The sequence below is a fragment of the Echiichthys vipera genome (assembly GCF_963691815.1).
Source record: "Echiichthys vipera genome assembly, chromosome: 16".
In the NCBI taxonomy this organism is placed as follows: Eukaryota; Metazoa; Chordata; class Actinopteri; order Perciformes; family Trachinidae; genus Echiichthys; species Echiichthys vipera.
In genome coordinates this window covers 18,995,746-19,016,130 of record NC_139841.1, presented here as the reverse complement: position 1 = coordinate 19,016,130, position 20,385 = coordinate 18,995,746, and the positions used below count along the sequence as shown (strand labels likewise).

Sequence of the window (20,385 nt, the reverse complement as noted above, 5' to 3'; positions counted from 1 at the left end):
TGGGTGCCCATTAAACAAACACATAAACGTCTTTCTTTAGCTGAGTTGGCTGACTACCCATTCAAATGAATATGACTGAAATAATATGTTGATATGGCTCTTGACAGCCCTTACATTTATATTGGCTATAATGGCTTAAATTATACCAGGAGGTATTTCTAAATGGGTGTAAAGATTTCCCCATCACTTTGATAAGATCTGAAGATGGTGTTTAGTCATTAATGAAAGTGGATGGGCAGTTATATAGTGGACATGTAATGGTGGTTTGATGGGCTTGTTCTAGTGGACAATTGGAAAGACTATAGAGCCTGATAAAGAAAAGCCTATGTGAAACTAAAAAAAGAAAAAAACGTCTTCACTGCCAGCACTCAGTGTTCCCTAATGATTTCAAAGAGAGAGGAAGATAGGGAAAACAGACAGCAATAAAACATATACAAATCAAACAAGTTTGGGAAACAGATTTTTTTAAAGATAGCGTTATCTAAGAAGGTGTTGTTCCCAGAACCACTTTGACATCACTGGAACAGGAATGTAATTGGCTAATGAAAGGAGACAAGATTTTGCTTCACGCTGCACTTTTCAACTTTAGTGTGGCAGTGTGTGTCTTTTAAAGCACTTGTTTGGCTAAAAAAGAAGGAAAGAAAGGCATTGGGAGACTAAGTGTATAAGGAAAATCAGAAGTATAGTTGTCTCTGTATTAAATTTTCTTAAGTTTCTATTGTTTTCACGTGGGGTTTTCAACTATCATGTCATGTGATCAGGAGCTGAAAGCAGCTCTACCCTGAGAATCTGGCCAGATCGATTTACTAGAGGCCCTTTGACTTATTCCCATGATTGCTTGATAAAAAGCACAAGCCCTTTATTGCAGATTATCTCAAATTGATTGTTTCTTTCAAATCTATATTGTATCATTTGTCCAATTCTGCCCTGCAGTCGTACAGTTTAGTCGGTCACAGCTGTTCCGCTGTTGCAGTCAAATAAAAACCATACTGCCGTCCCACACTGGATTCTACAGCTAGTAATAAAACCTGCTTCAAAGTGTTGTATTTGCAAATGTTGCACTCTCAAAACAAAGAAAAGTAGGTGTCAAAAATGATAGTTTGCAGTAATTGGACAAAAACAACTTAAGTTTATAGCAAATGGTGCTGGGTGAAACTATTTCGGCGTTCCAACTTGCAAAGGTTTTTGGGAGGAGACCTCTTCCACCCCTCGAGGGATGCAAAACTGGCAAAATATTTTTCCAGAGAATTGTTTCACTGTTCACTGGTCACTCCTGCTATCATAGATGGGGTGACTTAAAATCTGACTGGATTTCGTTATGGTATTTATAAACATCATACATTCATCTACTGTAGTTTGCAACAGAAACTTTTTTTTAATTTACCATTGGCATGCTAGCTGAGTGCAATGATTTATTTGTACTTACTGATATTACATGGCTCAGCTTAAAATGATTTTGAAGTTGAGGGGACAAGATTTTGACATTTTTGGCAGGGCATCATTTATTTAAATTAACCGCAAAAATGCTAATTTGATATCAAACCAACAAAAATAAGCAGATGTCTTTTAATGGAATGAATGGGTTCAAAAAGTTATTCATAAATAACGTCCTCTAAATATATTTGAACTGTCAATCCAAAAACTGCCCTTCTTCGTTTTATATTCTCTCCTGCCTCCCCCCCCCCTCCACCTTATTTGTACTTCAATGCCTCTCCCTCTCTGAAAAGCAGAATTTCAAACTAAATTAATTGACATTGATGAATAGCCACAACACTGCACAGTCAATCAAAATATAATGCAATACCTGACACCAATAAAAAAGGGTTTTCTGAAAGTCACACAGAGAACCTCTAAAACAAGTTGCCTATGGAAGGTAAATGGTTGCCAAGGCAGATTCTCTGGATTTCCTTCACGCAGCTAACTAGATGGCTTTTCAGTGGATGTAACATCACCACCACAACAATGGCTTAACAAACTTATTTAATGTGTTTTTTCTTAAAGCAAGATTTTAGGAAGGAGACACGCTAATGCCTCCATCGATCAAGTCCACCGTGCCCAGTTCTTCAGACTCATTAGCCCACAAGGTTAGCCCGGCTGCTTGCTCTCTGGCACTTGTGCTCTCTCCCGGTCAGCCTGATGCAGGTTTATTTGTAGATTTATCTGCAATTTTTGAACAACCTTCACAATCAAATTTCAAGGGATATGAAAATTCAAGAGGATTCTCATCAGAGGTATGGACAGTTTTCTGAGAGACAGGTTTGTGGATTAGAAGCACTTACTTCAAGCATGCAAAAAACACCAGATGAGCAAGCTCACTGGACAGGTTTCAAAGCTACAGGGTCCAAACTGCAGGCCAGAGTAATGTGAACTGTGAAATGAAAGAAACTTTGATGCCATGGATTATTCATTTATTGAGAGGAATCTGAACCATCTATAAGTCGTTTGGATATTGTAGTGTTTTGTGCCAAGCAGGAGATCCTCCTATGTGGACACGGCAAATGCAGATGCTCTCAAAAAAGGAAACTTTATAGAATTGTTCTAGTTCATGTTCAAATATGATCCACAGAATCCAAAATTGTCTAGAGGAGCTGCCCAGAAACTTTGATAAGTCCAGATGTTTGAAATGAGCTGCTGGAGTCAGCAGCCTCCTTGCTGTTGCGCAAGATCAAAGCAGAATTCTGTGAAACACCAGGCCCCTATTATGCCCATACTGCAGACGATTATAGGCATGCGTCAAAGTGTGAAATTGTAACTGTTTGTTTGAGATATGTTGACGCAGGGCAATGCATACAAGTAACATGAATGAAAGTGGTATTTCAGAAAAAAACATAGATGATTGAACACTGGAACTTGGTGCGTTGGCTTCAATTTCGAAGGCTTCAGCATCAAAGGTGTCTGGGCACTTAAGCACATTCTTTGATATACTGAACAATATACACAGTTTCATGATAAGCCGCAAGGTTTGAGGAAGCGCAAAAATAGCTCAATCCAGGATGCTTGGAACTTGGGCAATCCATAGACACGAACTAGAGCTCCAAATCCAGACCAGTGAGCAAAATACTGACATAATTCAACATAAAATAATATTAACTTGCTGACTTTGCTGAAAGCAATGGCCTAACAAAGGTTGAGACGCAGTTTCTGCTTTAACAAATACAAACAAACATGAAGGATTAACAGAATTCATTGAGAAAGTGCATCGGAAATTAGCTAATGGGCTGGAATTTCCATCCCCCATGGAAGTATTGGACATTTACGCTCCTGACATTTTTCTAAATCTCAACAAACTACTTTGAGCCATCCTTGGAGAAGGAAGCCTGGACTTTGGACTTTTATTCAAACAATGCTCAGGTGAATGTTTTCGTTCTTTGATTTCATATTACTGCTGATTTGCATAAACAGCTGCTTGCGCTATTGCTGTTATTCCTGAGCTGACCATGGTACTGAACTAATGGTTGTAATGAATGAGCATAAGTTACATGTGCGATTTCTGTCAAATATATGCTATGTTATGCAGTATATTAACACTTTCTCTACTGTTGCCACTTTGTGCAATAAAATGGTTAATTGACAATGTTGTGCACTGTAGAGCCGGTATGCTGCTGGTTCTTCCGTTGCAAACATATTTTAGACTGAATAAGATATGAGACAGGTTTTTGACTATACTGTTATGTACAGCCTTTATAGATTGAGCTCTGTTGGTTAAGCATGTTGTGAAGACAGCGTTTGGCTGTTACTGCCTTTGTAATGCAGAATGTTGCAAAAGTAAAATTCTCGCGGTTGTATTTGTCCCTTTTCCCTTTTTTTACTTCTAAGTTTCTGTAAGTCCTTTTTTCTGTGGGAAAAGATGACCCATTAACTTTTGTAATGGCCCACCCAAAATACAATTTCAGCCTACGCCACTGGTGTGAATAAAGCCATTTAGTGGGTGATAGAATGACAGCTAAATGAGTTTGTGGTTCTAGAAACCATCCACTTATGACAAGTTACAGATCACGACAACAGCCATGTAAAAGATGGGAGATACAGTAGAGCACATCGCTTAGGTCAGAATCCTGACCGAGAATAAATCCCCCTCTCTTTCACTCTGTAAAACTCATTTCTCTGCCTCACAAACATACCCACACATACTATTCCAGAATGAAATACACATAAAAACAGAATTTACCTTGTTCTCTGAACCTCCCATTTCTCTGAGGGAGTATGAATAGATTGTCTTGCAGACTTCTTTACAGAGCCGTGGAGAAGGATAAAGCCTTTATATGGCCTTTACAGCAGATTGGCCCCAATCCAAAAGGTTTACGATGCAGTGTCAACTACCCTGTTTGTTTGTTTGTTTGTATGTTTACTTGTGGTGTGCAAGCATCTGTGTTTATAGTGTATCTGTCCGCATCTTTGTCCTGTTTATACAGGAGGTTGTCTGTATTTTACTGTATGTGTGTTGATATCAACATGGAAGCATTTAATGTGGGCTGCTGTGTGAGATGGTAGCAAATCTCTGCCCTTTAACAGAGACTTCAATGTGTGCGAAATGAGCAGGGATGGGGCGAGGGAGGGAGAGGGAGCAGACACTATGCGATGATGTCATCGTCCCGGTGGAGTAGCGATACAAAGTGACTGTTTGAGGTGATGGTGCAGCATGCTCAGCAAGAGACTAAACACTATTATGTCTGTGCTTGTGGAATATGTGTGTGTGTTTTTGTGTAAGTGTTTGTGTTTGTGTGTGTGTGTGTGTGTGTGCGTGCGTGCGTGCGTGCGTGCATGTGTGCGTGCGTGTGTGTGGGTGTGGGTGTGGGTGTGTGTGTATGTGTGTGTGTGTGTGTGTGTGTGTGTGTGTGTGTGTGTGTGTATGTAGCAAGCCAGCAAGAGGAGGAGACTGGGGCGTCTCCACTCCTCAGTGCAGCACTCATCTACCTGGATGCTCATGATGTCATCCTCCCTGGAGGCCTGCCGTGCCAAGCCTAGTTTTTTGCAGGTGACAAAATAAATGCAGAGAGGAGAGCAGAAAGAAAGTGTGTTTGCACATCTCTCTTTTGGCCATTTGTGTACTTGAGTTTGCATCAATGCATGTTCCAAGTGCATTCATGAATGCATGTTTGCACGCATGTTCCCATATGATGTAGAAATGCTTTTGCACTTAAGCGTTTGCATGCGTACATTTATGCATTCATGTGCCTCTTTGTGCACTGAACTCTCTGACTGCCTGTGTGTGTGTTTGAGTATGAGTGTAGCAATATGTTTACCTGGCTCTTGATGATGTCGTCATCCTGGTGGATTTGCAGGACGTATCCAGAGTTGCAGTAGATGGTGCAACGGTCTCCATTGTAGAAGTGGCGGCCAGGGCTACTGCACTTGAGCACTGCATTGCGGATTAAGGGTTCCTGGCAGTCAATGGCTTCACACGAATAATGCACACAACTACGTGGGAGCATGGGGGGAGAGAGAAAAAGAAACTAAATAACACATTTAAAGTTACAACCAACATAAATTGTGTATATAAAATAAAACTGCAGACACTCAAACACTGTAGCAGTCACACATCTGGTCACAAACAGAAAAGCCACACATCAACAACAGTCAACAACATCCATCCATCAATGGCTGCTTAACATATCAAATCAATAAACCACATGGAGAAAAGACATATTCTCTATGCACATAAATGGGGTGTCTGTATGCGCACACACAAGGCAGTGCCCAGTTTGAGAATTGAGAGCGACAGGATACATTATTTGCAGGCTACAATGGCAGAGTTTGGCCACAGCTTTTTGTTGGTAGCCTGATGGAGAAGGCATTTAATGCTCTTGGAAGGCTTGGATGCCCAAGGCACCTTTTTTTAACAGTCCACATTCTACAGTATAGGGTTCCTTTATGAAGCTGATGGAGAGAGAGAGAGAGAGAGAGAGAGAGAGAGAGAGAGAGAGAGAGAGAGAAAGGGGAACAGAAAGAGGATGAAAGCAAATACAGGTCTGGAGAAACATTGTTAAACTTGCTCCTGCAAGAATGGAATCTCTATTTTGATCTTGCCAGTCATATATTTTTCTACAGATTCCAATCTTTAACTTTTCTATGCTTTTCCTCTCACATTATTAATAATAAAAACCTTCTGTACACTGAGATTATTCTATATGTCCTTCATTCTTTGACCTCACTGTCTTTACCACTATAAATTCTAATCCAATCTGTTGACAATATGCTAAGCTGGGCAGGTGAGGACTGTTTATAAAGCAGGAGAGTGGCAGTCCCTCACGTCAAGGCTTTTTGAGGACAAACATGGATAGTGTATAAGCCTCCTCTGTGGCCACTTTGGCTTGGAACAAAATCTCTTTGTGGTTTTCTACTAGTCAGTCTGGAATTTCTGACATAAATTACAATTAACTACCTGTAAAACTACCCTCCTTCCCCTGAAAGAAGTACAGCATACAGTACAATAGAATATGTACACATGTATGACAAGAAGATGAAAACTGAAAAAAAAAACATTATTCCAACCATCCGTGCAATGTAGTAAGAGGTGAGAAAGAATAGTACATAAAAAGTGAAAGAAAAGGGAAAACATATATGTCCATGCATTTGCAGACAAGCATGGAACATAAAACTGAGTCATGTTAATAGCTCATGTTGTTAACAACTCAGGGAAAAGGGGATGTGGTGTTTTGTGGAGGCATAAGTATTACGGGAAATGTGCTGCTTGGCCCAGGAGAATGAGAGAGTGAAAGCGGGAGCTGGAGGCACAGAAAGGGGAGAATTCAGGAGGAGATGGCAAACAGTGAGAGGGAAAGGGAGATGATGTGAAAGTAAAGGATGAGAAGACAGCATGGGATAACATACGAGGAAGGGGAGGAGGATAAGGAGAAGAAAGAGAAGGGGAGGTGTGGAAAAGCAGGGAGAAGGGGATTAGGAGAAAGTGAAGAAGGAATGAGGTAAAATGGAGAAGAAATTTGGAAAGTGGGTATAGACGTCAGAATGCAGATGATAAATTGGAGTCAATTTAAGAGAAGAAGCAGATCAATGACCCAAAAAGACAAAGAAGCCAACCCAGGATTCTTTACTGATGTTGTAAGGCCAGATGGCAAATAATAACTGATCATAATATTCAGCTTGTAGCGTGTTCGAGTCAGAACTTCTGAAGATAAGCTGGCATGCCTGGTTGACATGCAATCATAAAAAAAACATTAGTTTTCAAGAGCCTCTGGATATTAGATAAAGTGGAGAGGATATGAAAGAAAGGAAAGTCACAGAGAACTCAGAGGGAAGGCAACTAGTCTGTGTTTGAGCAGTAACAAACAATTTCCTGGTTGGTGTAGATACACAGCAGTTTTAATCTATTTAGGTGCTGTTGGATGTCTCACTGGCACACAACAAAAGCCACAAACAGCTCTATCTCTCCACGCAGACCCCCAACCATCCATCCTTGTATTGTCTTTTTGTATTCTTGTGTATTGTGGTGTTTATTAGTGCATTTCTTGTTGAAAGGGTTGTGGGAGCATCATCAGAATTGTTTCATGCATGACAGTGGTGTGGAAATCGGCAAATTGTGATTCCTTGTGCGTGTGTGGTCTGGTTTAACTATGTTTGTGAGGAGTGACTTGACATCATATGGTTAGTAGTTAAAATAAAATTGTGAATATGCAGCTAAATAGGTGTTAATTGTCATTTTGTGGCCTTGCCAACAGATCTTAAAAGTGTGTTCAACAATTGTTACATACTTTTTATCATCTGTGTTTCCTGGTTAGGATCCTAGGTTTTCAGCTGTTACTAATTGTTTCGTCACAAACAGAAAAATGTCCAAATATGGAATACTGTTTATGAAGTTAGAATTGTGAAAATGGTGATTGACAACCTCAATCTACTGCTAAACAATGCAAAAAACCATTACAGGAAAAACATGTCCAGTTGGCAAGACTTTTGAAAGAGAAAGACTATTTGTATGCAGTGTGCACTTCAGCCAAACTCAATACAAACAAACTGGAGTGGTAAACAAGATTTGGTGCTGGAGGCAGCAACGTTCTATTGTTGTAAATTTGCGGAGCTCAGCAACAGGTCCAAATTAATTGCAAATTTCCAGCAATATTATATTTGTTACTGAGAACGTTTTACTGTTATAGCTGTAGCTTCGGGCAGACCTCTAACATTAAACAGCTTGTTGGCATCATTAATTAACACATGCCTCTCTCTCTCTGGCTCAAATACGCACACACAAACACAGCTCTAAGCATCCCTTGTCTCTTCTCCTTTTGTGTGAATGGTTCCCTTGACTGTCCTCTTTCCTGATGGTTGAGAAGACATTTTGTAGTTGAGGTCTTTCCGGTGCATCTTTTCTGATCTACATTGTTCACTGTAAGTGACGGTGTCTGGAACTATTTCACTTGTTACACTTATTTCATTTGCAATATTGTAATTCTAATATTGTCACTTCTGTCTAATCTATTTTTTTGCATGTCTGTCTATCTTGGAAGAGGGAGTTTCATTTATCTGTGTCGACTATTGACTAACTTTAAAGCCCTCTGAGACAAATTTAGGATTATGTGAAATACAGGACTCATTCATAGCGTTGTTATGTTGAAATATTTTGGTGCTTTCAATGTATTCCCTAGGTGTATTCGTACTCCAGTGTTTAGTATCAATAAACTATAAGCTGCTCCTACCATCCTGGTGTATCAAGAAGAGTCAGAATAAACTATGGTGAAGTATATCACATGTATACCTATATATATATATTCAAAAAACACCAAAACAAAACATGATTTTAAATCAATTTTCCTGAAGAGGCGAAGGAAATGTGTGTCTGTGTGTGGCTTCATGCTTGTTTAGATGTGTGCACATAATGTTATGATTTTATACTGGTTGTGATGTGTGTGTAACATATGTAGGCCTCGTGTTCACCAGTGTTCCGTTTCCCTTTTTCTCGGCCTCACCTCTGGCCTGTGGGGTTGTAGATCTCATTGCTCTGGCAACCACTTATCGTGATGGGGTCGAAGGACTGAAAGGAGCGCAAACCTACTCCGGAGATGGCTACAAGGCGAGAGGCAAACATGACCAGGATAGCCTTGGTGTGGTAGAAGGCCACCGACAGGTCATGGCTCACTGGGATCACCAAAGGGTTGGTACGGCAGCTGAGACGCCATTCACCTGTGGAGAAGATATTGGGGTTGGAGAAGAAACAAAAAGAAATTGAGATTGAAGTCGGGGAGGTAGATAACAGACAAAGAGATCAGAAGAAATCAGAGTGGCAGATGTTAATCAAACCTTAAAAGTGAATTGGGAGAGAAGAAGGGGCTGGAAAAATGGGCTAAATAGCATGCTGGTGATGAAAGAGTGATACAGTATTCAAATAAAGACATTTGCATGAGCTGAAAAGACAAATGAGAGTGACATATGCTTTAAGGGGCTTCACTCTACAGTGCGTGATACCTGCTCAACTATAACAAGCTTAGTAACAGTAGGTTAGCTTTCCACTAAGTCATATTTAGCAATCTAACACTGGAGGTGTACAAAGTTGGTTGCAATTTAGAAGTACAAAAGACACTTCTCACCGAGACTATGGATGCCCTCCTTGGTGTCTACCAGCTGAACAGTGATGTTACACTGAGTCTGGTCAAGGTAGCCAGTTCCATCAGCAGCCAGATGTATAATTACTGCTGCAGCCACCATGGGATGAGAAAAGTGAGCCTAAATTAAGGGAAACAAAAAAGTATAAAGTGAAGTAAAAAGTGTTCAACAACTGGAATCTACTGTATCCTCTCTTGCAGGACTATCTGGAGTTGAATGTTTTTCACTTTTTCTTTATTTGAATCATGTTTCATGCAGCATATGTGCTGTTAAATTGGTAAGATTCTCCTGCCTTTTACATCATCTTTTTATAGTGCCACAATATTTTGTACATTATTGTTGTTGGGCATTTTGTTTGATCAAAATAAATATGAATATTCCACTTAAATATGGCTTTCCATATAATACTATTATACAAATGTATAATTATATATATATATTTATATATATATATATATATATATATATATATATATATATATATATATATATCATAATCTTGCAAATCACCTAACAAAGCAATAAACAAATTTTGGTGTAGAACACATATTTTGTGCATTACCCTCTAAAGTGGCAATAATATTAAGTGACAGAAGTTAATTATAGTATCCCCATGCGGTAACTAAGTGTTTGACAGATCACTGCACCAACATGCGTCCTTCTTTTCAGATAGGCCTTACCTTGAGCCAATAGTTAGGATATCCCCAGGTTGACTCATGGGCCTCACGACAGGGGAACCATGCATACTGGGACACTCCATCTGATAGATCGAACACCTTGGACTGACATGTCTAAAGAAGAATAAGAGAAAAAATAAGGTAATTGGTTAATTTTGTATGTTTGTATTGTATTTTGAACTAATGTCTTTTTTTTTTACCGTGTAGGTTAAACATTTTTTGGATATATAAAACTGGCAGCTAACAAGTGGGTCTCAAAAGCAGTGACCCCTGTATTTCCAAAGGTGTCAGCTGTTTCTCTGTTGTATGGTCTGGTGTACAGCTGACGTGGATTCCATGCAGTAGTGCTTGTGTCTTGTCAACAAACCCAGAAATCCTTCATGTGCCGCATACATGCCCCATATCTCTCTCTTATTCTTGTCTTTGATTCTCCCTTTTTAAACCGTGTCATGCCACACCTGCCCACTAGAAGCCCTCAGAGAGTTTTATTTGATCCCATGCAGCATCTGACCTGTGTCACACAGCCGTACTGCATTTACTGCATTGTGGAAATGAGGATCAGCAACATTTTACTGAAATACATGTACCCAGATAGCAGCGTGTGTATTGGTAAAAAGAAGTAAGATGTAATGTAGGCAGGACTGTAGGCAAGACAAACTTAATCAAGCCCAAGTCAAGTCCAGGCCCAGTCAAGCCCAAGTCCAAAGGCAGCCGAGGCAAAGTCAAGACCGAGTCCAGAGCAAACAATAGTTTCCTGTTCAAGACAATATTAGGCAATAGTGTAGTTCCCCTGCTTATAGTGATTAAAGAGTTAGGATTGATCTATAAACAATTGATTTATCTTCTAACATCAAACGAGTCAATGTATAGAATTTAGACAACATTCTGTACAAGTGATCCCAAATCAGGAGCCAGGAACGACTTCTCAAAGTTCTCAACAGTTGAGCCCAACAAGGCAAAAGACCAAGACAGGTCTAAGACTTAAAAAAGGAGACTACTCTAGTTCCAGACTCAAGTACTAATGCCCTCAATGTAGATGATTTGAAAAGTAACAAAGTGAGTAAGACATTTCTATCTGACTAAAGGGTTGATTAATACTGCTTCAATATACTGTATTCTGTCATTTGATATGATAAAAGACAATAAAACTGTCAAGACTGCGATTTAAATTTACTCTGAAATACATAAAGAAGAGACCGTGTATTCCCAGAGGCTGTAGAATATAAGCCTGACATCCTCAGGCTAATTGCATTTGCGAATTAGTCTAAGGATGTCAGCTAATTTTTTATTTCTAAGGGGTGTTATCAACGGTGCAGACCAAAATGCCTCTGGGCGCAATTGGATAGACCTACAACCTATCAGAGCACGAAACAAGACAAAGCTGAGCGACAAAAACACTGTGCATCCTTGGCCCATTTTGAAAGCAGGTCACATACTTTCTCAAATTACAGCTAAACAGTACAATAAAACGTGTTCCTGAAAATATTTTGACAGAAATAAGCAACGCAACATTATCTTGATTCATATCTGATCAACACCACCTAGTTTGACAGTTTCATCTGAGTTTTGTCGCTGGGCCGACCTTCATCGTCCTATACCCACATCATGAGATAAAGGGTTGCGATTGGCCCGTCAGATCTCAAGCTGCTGGAAATGTGTCTGAACAGGATAGGACCCACACGTACCTGTCAGAGCAAATGAAACATGAGCTCGGAAGATTTGTCTGGTTCCCAGGCAAGTAGAATATGGCACTGAGTACAAATGCCAGAACACTTAATGCAACAAGAGATCTATCCTACCAGTGGTAGTTTGTGAGTCATGGTGATGACATTGAATATTCAAGCCAAAACAGCTCAGGTGATTGGCTGCTTCACTCACTTTATCACTCTCAGTCATCCTATCAGAAGCAGATTAGAATAATGGTCGGGCAGGGCTTAAAAAGGACAAGGGATATAACTGAATTCAGAACTGCACTAGCATTCAGTCATCGTAAATTCTACAATGAAAAAGTCACCTCATTTTTATGGCTCTATCGACATACAGAAAACCATAGGACCCTCTAGGATTTGTGTCCAAACATTATTACAGGATATGGGATGTAAGGAAAACAGGGATGAGATGATGTGAAAAAGTCATCCTGAGTTAATGGAAGGAAAAGTGTCAGAAAGACAGAAAAATGGCCACATCGGTAAAACACTATTGAGCAATGGATAATACAGACAAAGGGGAGAGAGGGCACATACCCAAGGACGGTGAGTTTCACCCGCTGCCCTGAGCTAGTGAAATGAGACACCAGTAACATGAGAGTTTTGCTAGAGAGGCTACTGTAAGATCCTGCCACCGTGGAAAACTGGCCAGACCAGCGATCTGTCTATATATCTGTTCCTGGATCTGTTGACGTGACCTTTTTGCTCAGAGCTGAAGTGGCACAAATGAGAAATGCAGGTGACAAACACCTGAGATCAGTCGCCTTTGTCCCAAGTTAAGTGCAGCTGCGCAGACCTGCAATTTGTATAAATCGGAAAACAATTTAATTTGCTAAATGTCAATGAAATAAATACAGCAGCTAAATTAAAGGTTGGTTTGGCAAGTGCAGGGCAGTCCACCGTTTTCCCAGTCTCTGACTTCAGTCCTGGCTTAACTTAACTAACCAATATGATTTAAAGGGATGTGTAGGCTGTTAATGAACTAGAGTCAAGAAGAGCTGGTTTTCCATTGCTTCACTTTTTCTGAGAATGTGATAAAACCCTTTCCATATGCAAACTCATGAATTATTCATGTAAACACAGGTGGCACTAGCTGCACCTTGCTACATGTCCCTTTTCACCTCATCCTTCCCTCTCATCTCCTGGTGTGTTTTTCTAACAACCCACTGATCGAGACGGATGAACACCGCTTGGCTTGACTCATTTCACTTTCTCAAACCACCTACCCATGTGATAATAAGAGTCAAAGCACTCTTAATAGATTTATCATTGATTTAATTTTGTCATTAAATGGGGGACCTTAGTCCAGATTCTGATTTTATCCATTCATACATGCATCCATCGATTCATCAGAATGGACTGAGCCAGCACACATTGGATGAGAGGCTGGGTACACCCTGGACACATTGCTCGTCTATCACAGGGCTGATTAGAACAGATAATTATTCTAGCTCACTTTTACACCTACGGGAAAATTATAGTCATTAATTAACATACGAGCCTTGGACTGAAGGAGGAAATAGGAAGACAACGCAAGCCCAGGAAGAACATGCGAATTCCAGAGGCCCCAGTTGGCCAGCTCAGTCGAGCTTTAACCTTTTTTATTTTTCAATCTTTTGGCTATGTGTGAAATGACATACTGCTATCCAAGTTCTCAACATTCATCTACAGGCTCAGGTCTATTATCCCAAACATCACTCTTATGTACAGTACCAATGCTTAACCTTGCAAAACTTTATTTTACTAGAACTTCAACAACACTCCTTCTCCTACATGCGTCAGAGTCCTGAGTTAACTTTTGCATAAAAAATTCCAATCCAATTTTCTTCAATAAGACTAGAGTGCAATCAAAGGTTTAACCTTTGAGCACACCGCTAACAGTTTTGGACTTTTGTAATCAATGTAATCCTTCATGTTAAAACAAACACACATTTCAATGCTTTTTTCCTAGCAATAGCTGCAGGGCACATAGAGACAAACAGAGACAGATATAGAGAATTTAGAGTCATCAGTTAACCTTAACACGTGCATGTCTTTGGACTGTGGGAGGAAGCCGAAGAACCCGGAGAAAAACCATGCAGACACGGGGAGAACATGCAAACTCCAAACAGAATGCATTCCTGCATCAGGGGTCAGTGCACCAGAGGGCACTGGTGAACAGAGCACGAGACACTGCATTTGTTTGCAAAAAAAACTGCACAAAGAAGAAGGTGATAACATATTTTCTCTGTTGATTTTCCTACGGAGGTAAATACAGCTAGTTAGAAATCATTAGAAACATGGCTATTGCTGGCAGCCTGGCTGACCATAGCAAGCTAGGTAGCTGGACCCAATTTGAACCAGAAACCCTGATCTCACACGGTATTATTTACAAGTAGGCAGCTTTTTTAACTTATTGATCAAACTTAGTAAAAACAATGTTTTTTTTCAATGTAAAAGGCAGACCACAAAGACTCTGTGTTATTATTTTATTACCTTCATAAGTACAGGCACAACTCAAGCGCTTTTCTTTTCTTTTGTGCTGTAAATCAAGTCGTCATTTTGTCGGGAGCTCGTACCCGGTGGCAGACAGTGAAAGCGAGGATCATAGAGAACCAATCTAGATGCCAGTGGTGTTATTGTTCTTATCCTTTTATTCTATAGCCATTACATTGTGCAATCACCATGTACTTCATAATGATAAGTTAAAACAGAAACGTTATCTGTTGGCACTTTAAGGACTGGGATGCCATTCTCAACAGTAAGTCCCGGAGGATGATTAATGTACTGAGGAGAGTGGGATGAGAGCCCAGAAATATTTATAGCACTCACTTTGTCACAGGTTAAATAACAAGACCTGATAATTTTACACATAATTATAATAATAAAAATATTAATTTATTTTATTTGTTACTTCGGGGGAAACACTGTCTTTGGCATTTTTTTATTGTTGTAATTTGTCTCAGAAACAATTTTTAAAAATAAACTTTTATGGCTAATACATTAACTGAAATTTACTCTACTGAAGACATGCAAGCCCTGATCAATCAACCTGCCCCAATTATAGGAACATTAAATCCCTGAAAAGCAGTTGAAGGAAAAGTAGGAGGTGTCAAGACACTAACGTTACAATTAGTAACACCATCACTAACATTGGGAATATTTTACCCGGTATAATTTTACGTGACAAAAATTACTTCATAAAAATATATATATGGCAATTGGAAGTACTCTTCTTTCCCCCATACAACATCTTATAAAATGAAAAAAAGGTATCATTGGGGGACCCTATAAAATGGCTGTAAAATCAGTGGAAAATAAGGTAATTTTTAACAAAAACGTCATAACAACAAGAATAATGGAGCTGGGAACTTGTCCTCTGGTCCACTCGTACCTGGGACATGTGAGCTTTGTTTGGTGAAGGAATGGCAACACAATGAAAATCACATGACAACAATAAAGTGGGTTAATATCACCTGATGTTAGTGTTCTAGGGTTAGGATGTGCTACAAAAAGGATTGCATGTGCATGTGTGATATAACACCAATATAATCAAGATAATCGACATGATCTATTTGTGTCCAAATCACTGAATTACTTTTTTGACCCCCAAAAGAGATTGAAGGCCATAAACAGGGCAAACCTGTATAATAATAGGTGCAAAACAAATTGCTACCCATTCAGGCTCTGAGTTTAAATGGATTCTGCAGCAAAGGGAAAAACTAAATATAAAAATGAAGTAAAGAAAAGGCCCATATGCATATCAACTAAGACCTGCTTCTGTTCGCCCTCCTTCAATCTGTTACGCATATAAAATATATCACCTGGCAGCAGACCTTCTAATGGATTGCTTGATTTTACAATAACTACAATATCACAGCAGGAACTGTTGACAAAAGACTTCAAAAGACGTCTCTCAGTTGGAAAAAGTAAGGAAAGGATATGGCAAATCCCTTGTTTGTGAGGTAAAAATTAATGAGTAAAACTGTTGCAAATGACAGGAAAAGCTATTGTATTCCTCATGATGCGTAATACCTGTTTTTGAGTAAGTGTAAGTCATTACTTAAGAAATGGGAGGCCTATTTAGTAAAACACCAAAACAAAAACGATTACTTCAGATAGTGTCTGCTACCCCCGTCATCCTTAACACATGTTTGATTCATAACAAGTATGCAACACTCTTCCAAATGCATAAGTCAAATCTTGAGATCTATTTGAAACAAAATAACTTTGTGCCTTCCTTGTAAAACGGTTACAGCAACACTAAAGATGAGTTCAATTTAACTCAGAAACGCACACGCACTCACACACAGTTACACACATGGTCTTAATTTGTACCAGCTGGCTAGTCAGCCTGGCAGACAACAGCCAACCTCTGGTCTGTAGACACACAAACCCATGTTTGTTAAATCACCACTTCAGATAAAAGAAGAGCTTAGTGTCTTAAGCCGGGGGGAAACCGTTTAAAGGTGAGGAGAAAGAGAGGGCAACCATTAGCCTCATTAGCCTGAAAAAAATATCTCTCTGAAATCTTTCATTAAGAGCATAAAGCAATACATAAATTTGGGAAGGAGTAATTGGCGAGTGCCGCTGTTAGTAAAGACAGAGTAATCACAATAATAATGGCTCTAATAGCATAATGTACCTCAACCACAGTCTTTTCCTTTGTGATGGAGATTTACTGTAGTGCCAGGGTGAAGTTAGTTCCCAGAGCACATATCCATGTATGAACACATGCACAGACCGGAATACAAACCTACACACATGCTACTTGGCTTGACTACTGTCAGTGACGCCTCCAGATTGTCAAAATGTCCTATCTTGGAATAAAATCAATAAACCTCGAGGACATTCATACGAACATGGGTCACATGTTCCCGGAAGACTATTGAGGCCCTCAGACATTTAGGAGGCCCTATAAAGTTCCTCCCTGTATCACCTCACTGTAACACTAGAGTAAAGTAGGAACTTGAGAAAGATCATGGTTTAACTTGTTTTTCTGACTTTAGTCAGGTCTCTTGCACCGAATTTGCACCGAACAGAGCACAATACAAAAAAAAATAGAGATAATTTTTTAAATCGGCATGCCCTCTTATTATTAAGCCATGTCACACCTAATGGGGTCAATAATTAAACTATTTGCTGTTATACATTAACTAGCAAATATTTCTGTTTCTTGATATGTCTTGACGAATCACATGTGGTATAAATATATAAAACCATTTTCATCTGTAGGTAGTGTTATTAAGCATGAAGCTTGTGAAGCAATGATCACGAGAATCATTTACACACAGACAGACATGAAGACGCCATCATAACAACATAATGTCTCACATACTGCAGTATGTTCCATTTATGTGTGAAGTAGGCAAAAAGATCGCTGGTAGACATTATCAGCGGATTTGTAACAGTTGTTGAATGTATCTTTGTCAATCAACTTTCCCACAATCCCTCATGTCTACACCAAAGTTCCCCTTTCGCTAAATGATTCCAATCCCACCATCTCAAGTTACAATACTCTTTTTTTGACCTTTATTCTGTCACTCACTTACACAGTAAACATAATCTCTACAGGAACTAGGCTCTTTTAGCCATTTTAACTCCTTTCACACATGAAGACGACAGAGCTGTATGTGGGGACACAAAGGTTTGAATCAGTTAGACATGACATTAAACAGACTTTACCCTTCTAGCTGCTGAGTACAAAGTCAGTGGAATGTCTCATTGAGCCCATGTGTGAATAGAGCAGGTCATTGTCCAGAGAATTCACAGCGAGCGAGTGGCCGTGTGGATGATGTTTCCATAATGCGGATGTTTGACCAAATTACGAACCCTCTACATATGTACATGGCCGCTGTGTAATCTGTGTCATGTCCATGCTTCCTCCATGTTCTACCCAGGTGCCACCCCTTTAGTCTGGTTCGCTGGATGTACAGCACTGGGCTAAAGCCTGATATTCGGCACCCTCTTACGGGCAGGATGTCAGGCCCCTTCGGCTATCTTTGTTGTCTAGTTTGCAAGGGCACGATTGCCTTAGCACTGCCCATGACAAATGTGATTGGTTTAATGAAATACAAACAGCCCAGATGTTTTTTGTATGTTTTTTGAGTATGGTCTGTCAATGAGAGACTAGTGAGAATGCAGCTGACACTAACAAACTCCTGTTGTGTGCTGCATGTGAGAAAGGACAATGGCCAATGTCCTCACTTGATTCATTGTAAACTGTCCGGAGTTCATATAAAAAACGGCTTTAGTGTGATCGATCCAATCACCTAATTCAACTTACTGTGAGCACTGATAGGTCAGGAATCGAGGATATCTGCTGAGCATTGTATGGTTATTTGTTTCAAATCCTGTTGTATGCCTCTGCAAGGTTGGGCAGTGACCTAGTTTGTTTTTTTCTTGAGAGGTGGAAATTTTGGACAGATGCAAATTAAGAAAACAATTTCCCATGGGAATATTTATCCTGTCACGGCACCTCCTAAAACATGTTTATTTCCATCAAAAGGTATTTCTCTTTCCTCTTTTCCATTCCTCCCCTCTCTCTTTGTTAAAGGCATATACTGTATATGAATTGGAAGCCTGAGCATGGGTAGCAGGAGTGTGCATCTGTGAGGCATTTGTGGAGAGAAAGAGAGAAACTAGTATGAATTTCCAAGCACCATCCCATGGTTTACTGGAATGCTGGTGAGCGCCTGGTGTGTGAGGTAATGTCCTGTCACCCTGAGCCCCACCCATACCCACTGAAGCTCACCGTCTCATTGGTCCAGGGCTAATGATGGGCCACTTCCATGGCCTACTGAGAATGGAGCTGTAAAAGTTGGTGAGTGGGTGCAATTATGCTGCTTGCCTATCCCACTCTCATCAGGGCAGACATGAGTAGTGACTGGGTGGTAGGGAACACGGACCACAAACTAATCTATAGGAATTGGTGAGCTTAAAACGCCAGCAAGTTGAAAACAGATGGCTCTGCTGAGAATATAAATGTCCATCAGTCAGTGGTCCCCTATGCTCAATAAAATAGGGCCAAAACCCTGCATATTAACAGCTTGAAAATGTTATGGGGGGTCATCAGTGCCATGAACAAAATACCCCAGTCACAATGAGGTTTCCACATGGCAAAACCACAATAATAATTGAAACGGGAAAAGTAAAAGGGAAAAAGGAACGCCATCCCAGAGGTTTCTTTTTAATGTTACCACACGCTTATGTCACTGGCACTGTGCCTGACGAGGACTGTGTGGTTTCGGGGAACGTTGGTGAGAGAAACAGTGCCAGAGAAGCTGGCCTTCCTGTGTTGCCTAAAGCAACAGCTCGGCTACTGTATGAGCTTTTGTTTATGTGGGCATGTACATGTGTGTGTTTCAGCTTCTGTGACAGTATGTGCAAGTTTTGCCTTTGTGTTTGTTTGCATGTAAATGAAGAGGAAAATGTGTAAATATGTATGTTTGCTCCACTGACGTACACAAACACACACTTTTTGGAACAAATCTGGGCAAGTTATGAGCTAAATGATTGAAGTTACTTATGGATATACGGTGTGTTTGTTTGTTTCATCTATAGGCAATTTCTGGCAGCGTGAGAGGACTAAAATGTTATCCCTTCTGTTGCTTATGTATAATTAAAGGGAGTGTTCTCCAGGGGTGCCCAGGGGTTGCATCAGAGATTGCCTGGGCAGCAGCCCTCTCTGGAGAAATCACCTGGCTTGCTGTTTGATCTTAAAGTTTGAATGCACATGCACACTCGCCACTTACAAAAACTCATCTACACACATGTACATGAAGGCAAACAGCCTGCACACGTAAATGGATACACCCACATGGGGAGGCAGGCAGGCAGGCACACACACACACACATGCACGCACACACACACACACGCACACGCACACGCACACGCACACACACACACACACACACACACACACACACACACACACACACACACACACACACACACACACACACACACACACACACACACACACACACACACACACACACACACACACACACACACACACACACACAGGTTAGTTGCTAGGGCCAGTTCTCCAATCCAATTCCCCTAGAGCAAGTTGAGCTGGCTCACCATATTCCATGGTGTGGTAGTGCTGGAACATTATGTTCTGCTCCACAAAGACAGCAGTAGTACATTTCTGTCCCCTATGGACCTGCCCTATAATCCTGCATGGAGTCGTCACTGTGTGTGTGTGTGTGTGTGTGTGCGTGTGTGTGCGTGTGTGCGTGCGTGCGTGCGTGCGTGCGTGCGTGCGTGCGTGCGTGCGTGCGTGCGTGTTTGTGTGTCTATCTGACTGCGTACCTGTGTGTGAGCTTGATCAAGCAGCCAGAATGCCACCCTACTGTATTCACAGGTAGCCCTTTAATAAAAGGTATTCAACATTTTGTAATGGGTCTGATATAAAAAGAGGAAACAAAAATGACAGCACTATTATTAACTTCATACATTTTCT

The 20,385-nt window shown here is 40.3% G+C and overlaps 1 protein-coding gene across 1 annotated transcript in view; it reads right to left on the bottom strand.

Moving 5' to 3' along the window:
• Positions 1-20,385, bottom strand: part of pappaa (pregnancy-associated plasma protein A, pappalysin 1a) — a gene marked incomplete at its 5' end in the record, with an annotated part of 88,848 nt that overhangs the window by 22,972 nt on the left and 45,491 nt on the right. The window contains 4 exons of the mRNA XM_083929296.1: positions 5,244-5,418; positions 8,919-9,132; positions 9,537-9,672; positions 10,233-10,343. Coding sequence (XP_083785422.1) covers positions 5,244-5,418; positions 8,919-9,132; positions 9,537-9,672; positions 10,233-10,343 — 636 coding nt within the window. The remainder of the gene's footprint in view (positions 1-5,243; positions 5,419-8,918; positions 9,133-9,536; positions 9,673-10,232; positions 10,344-20,385) is intronic.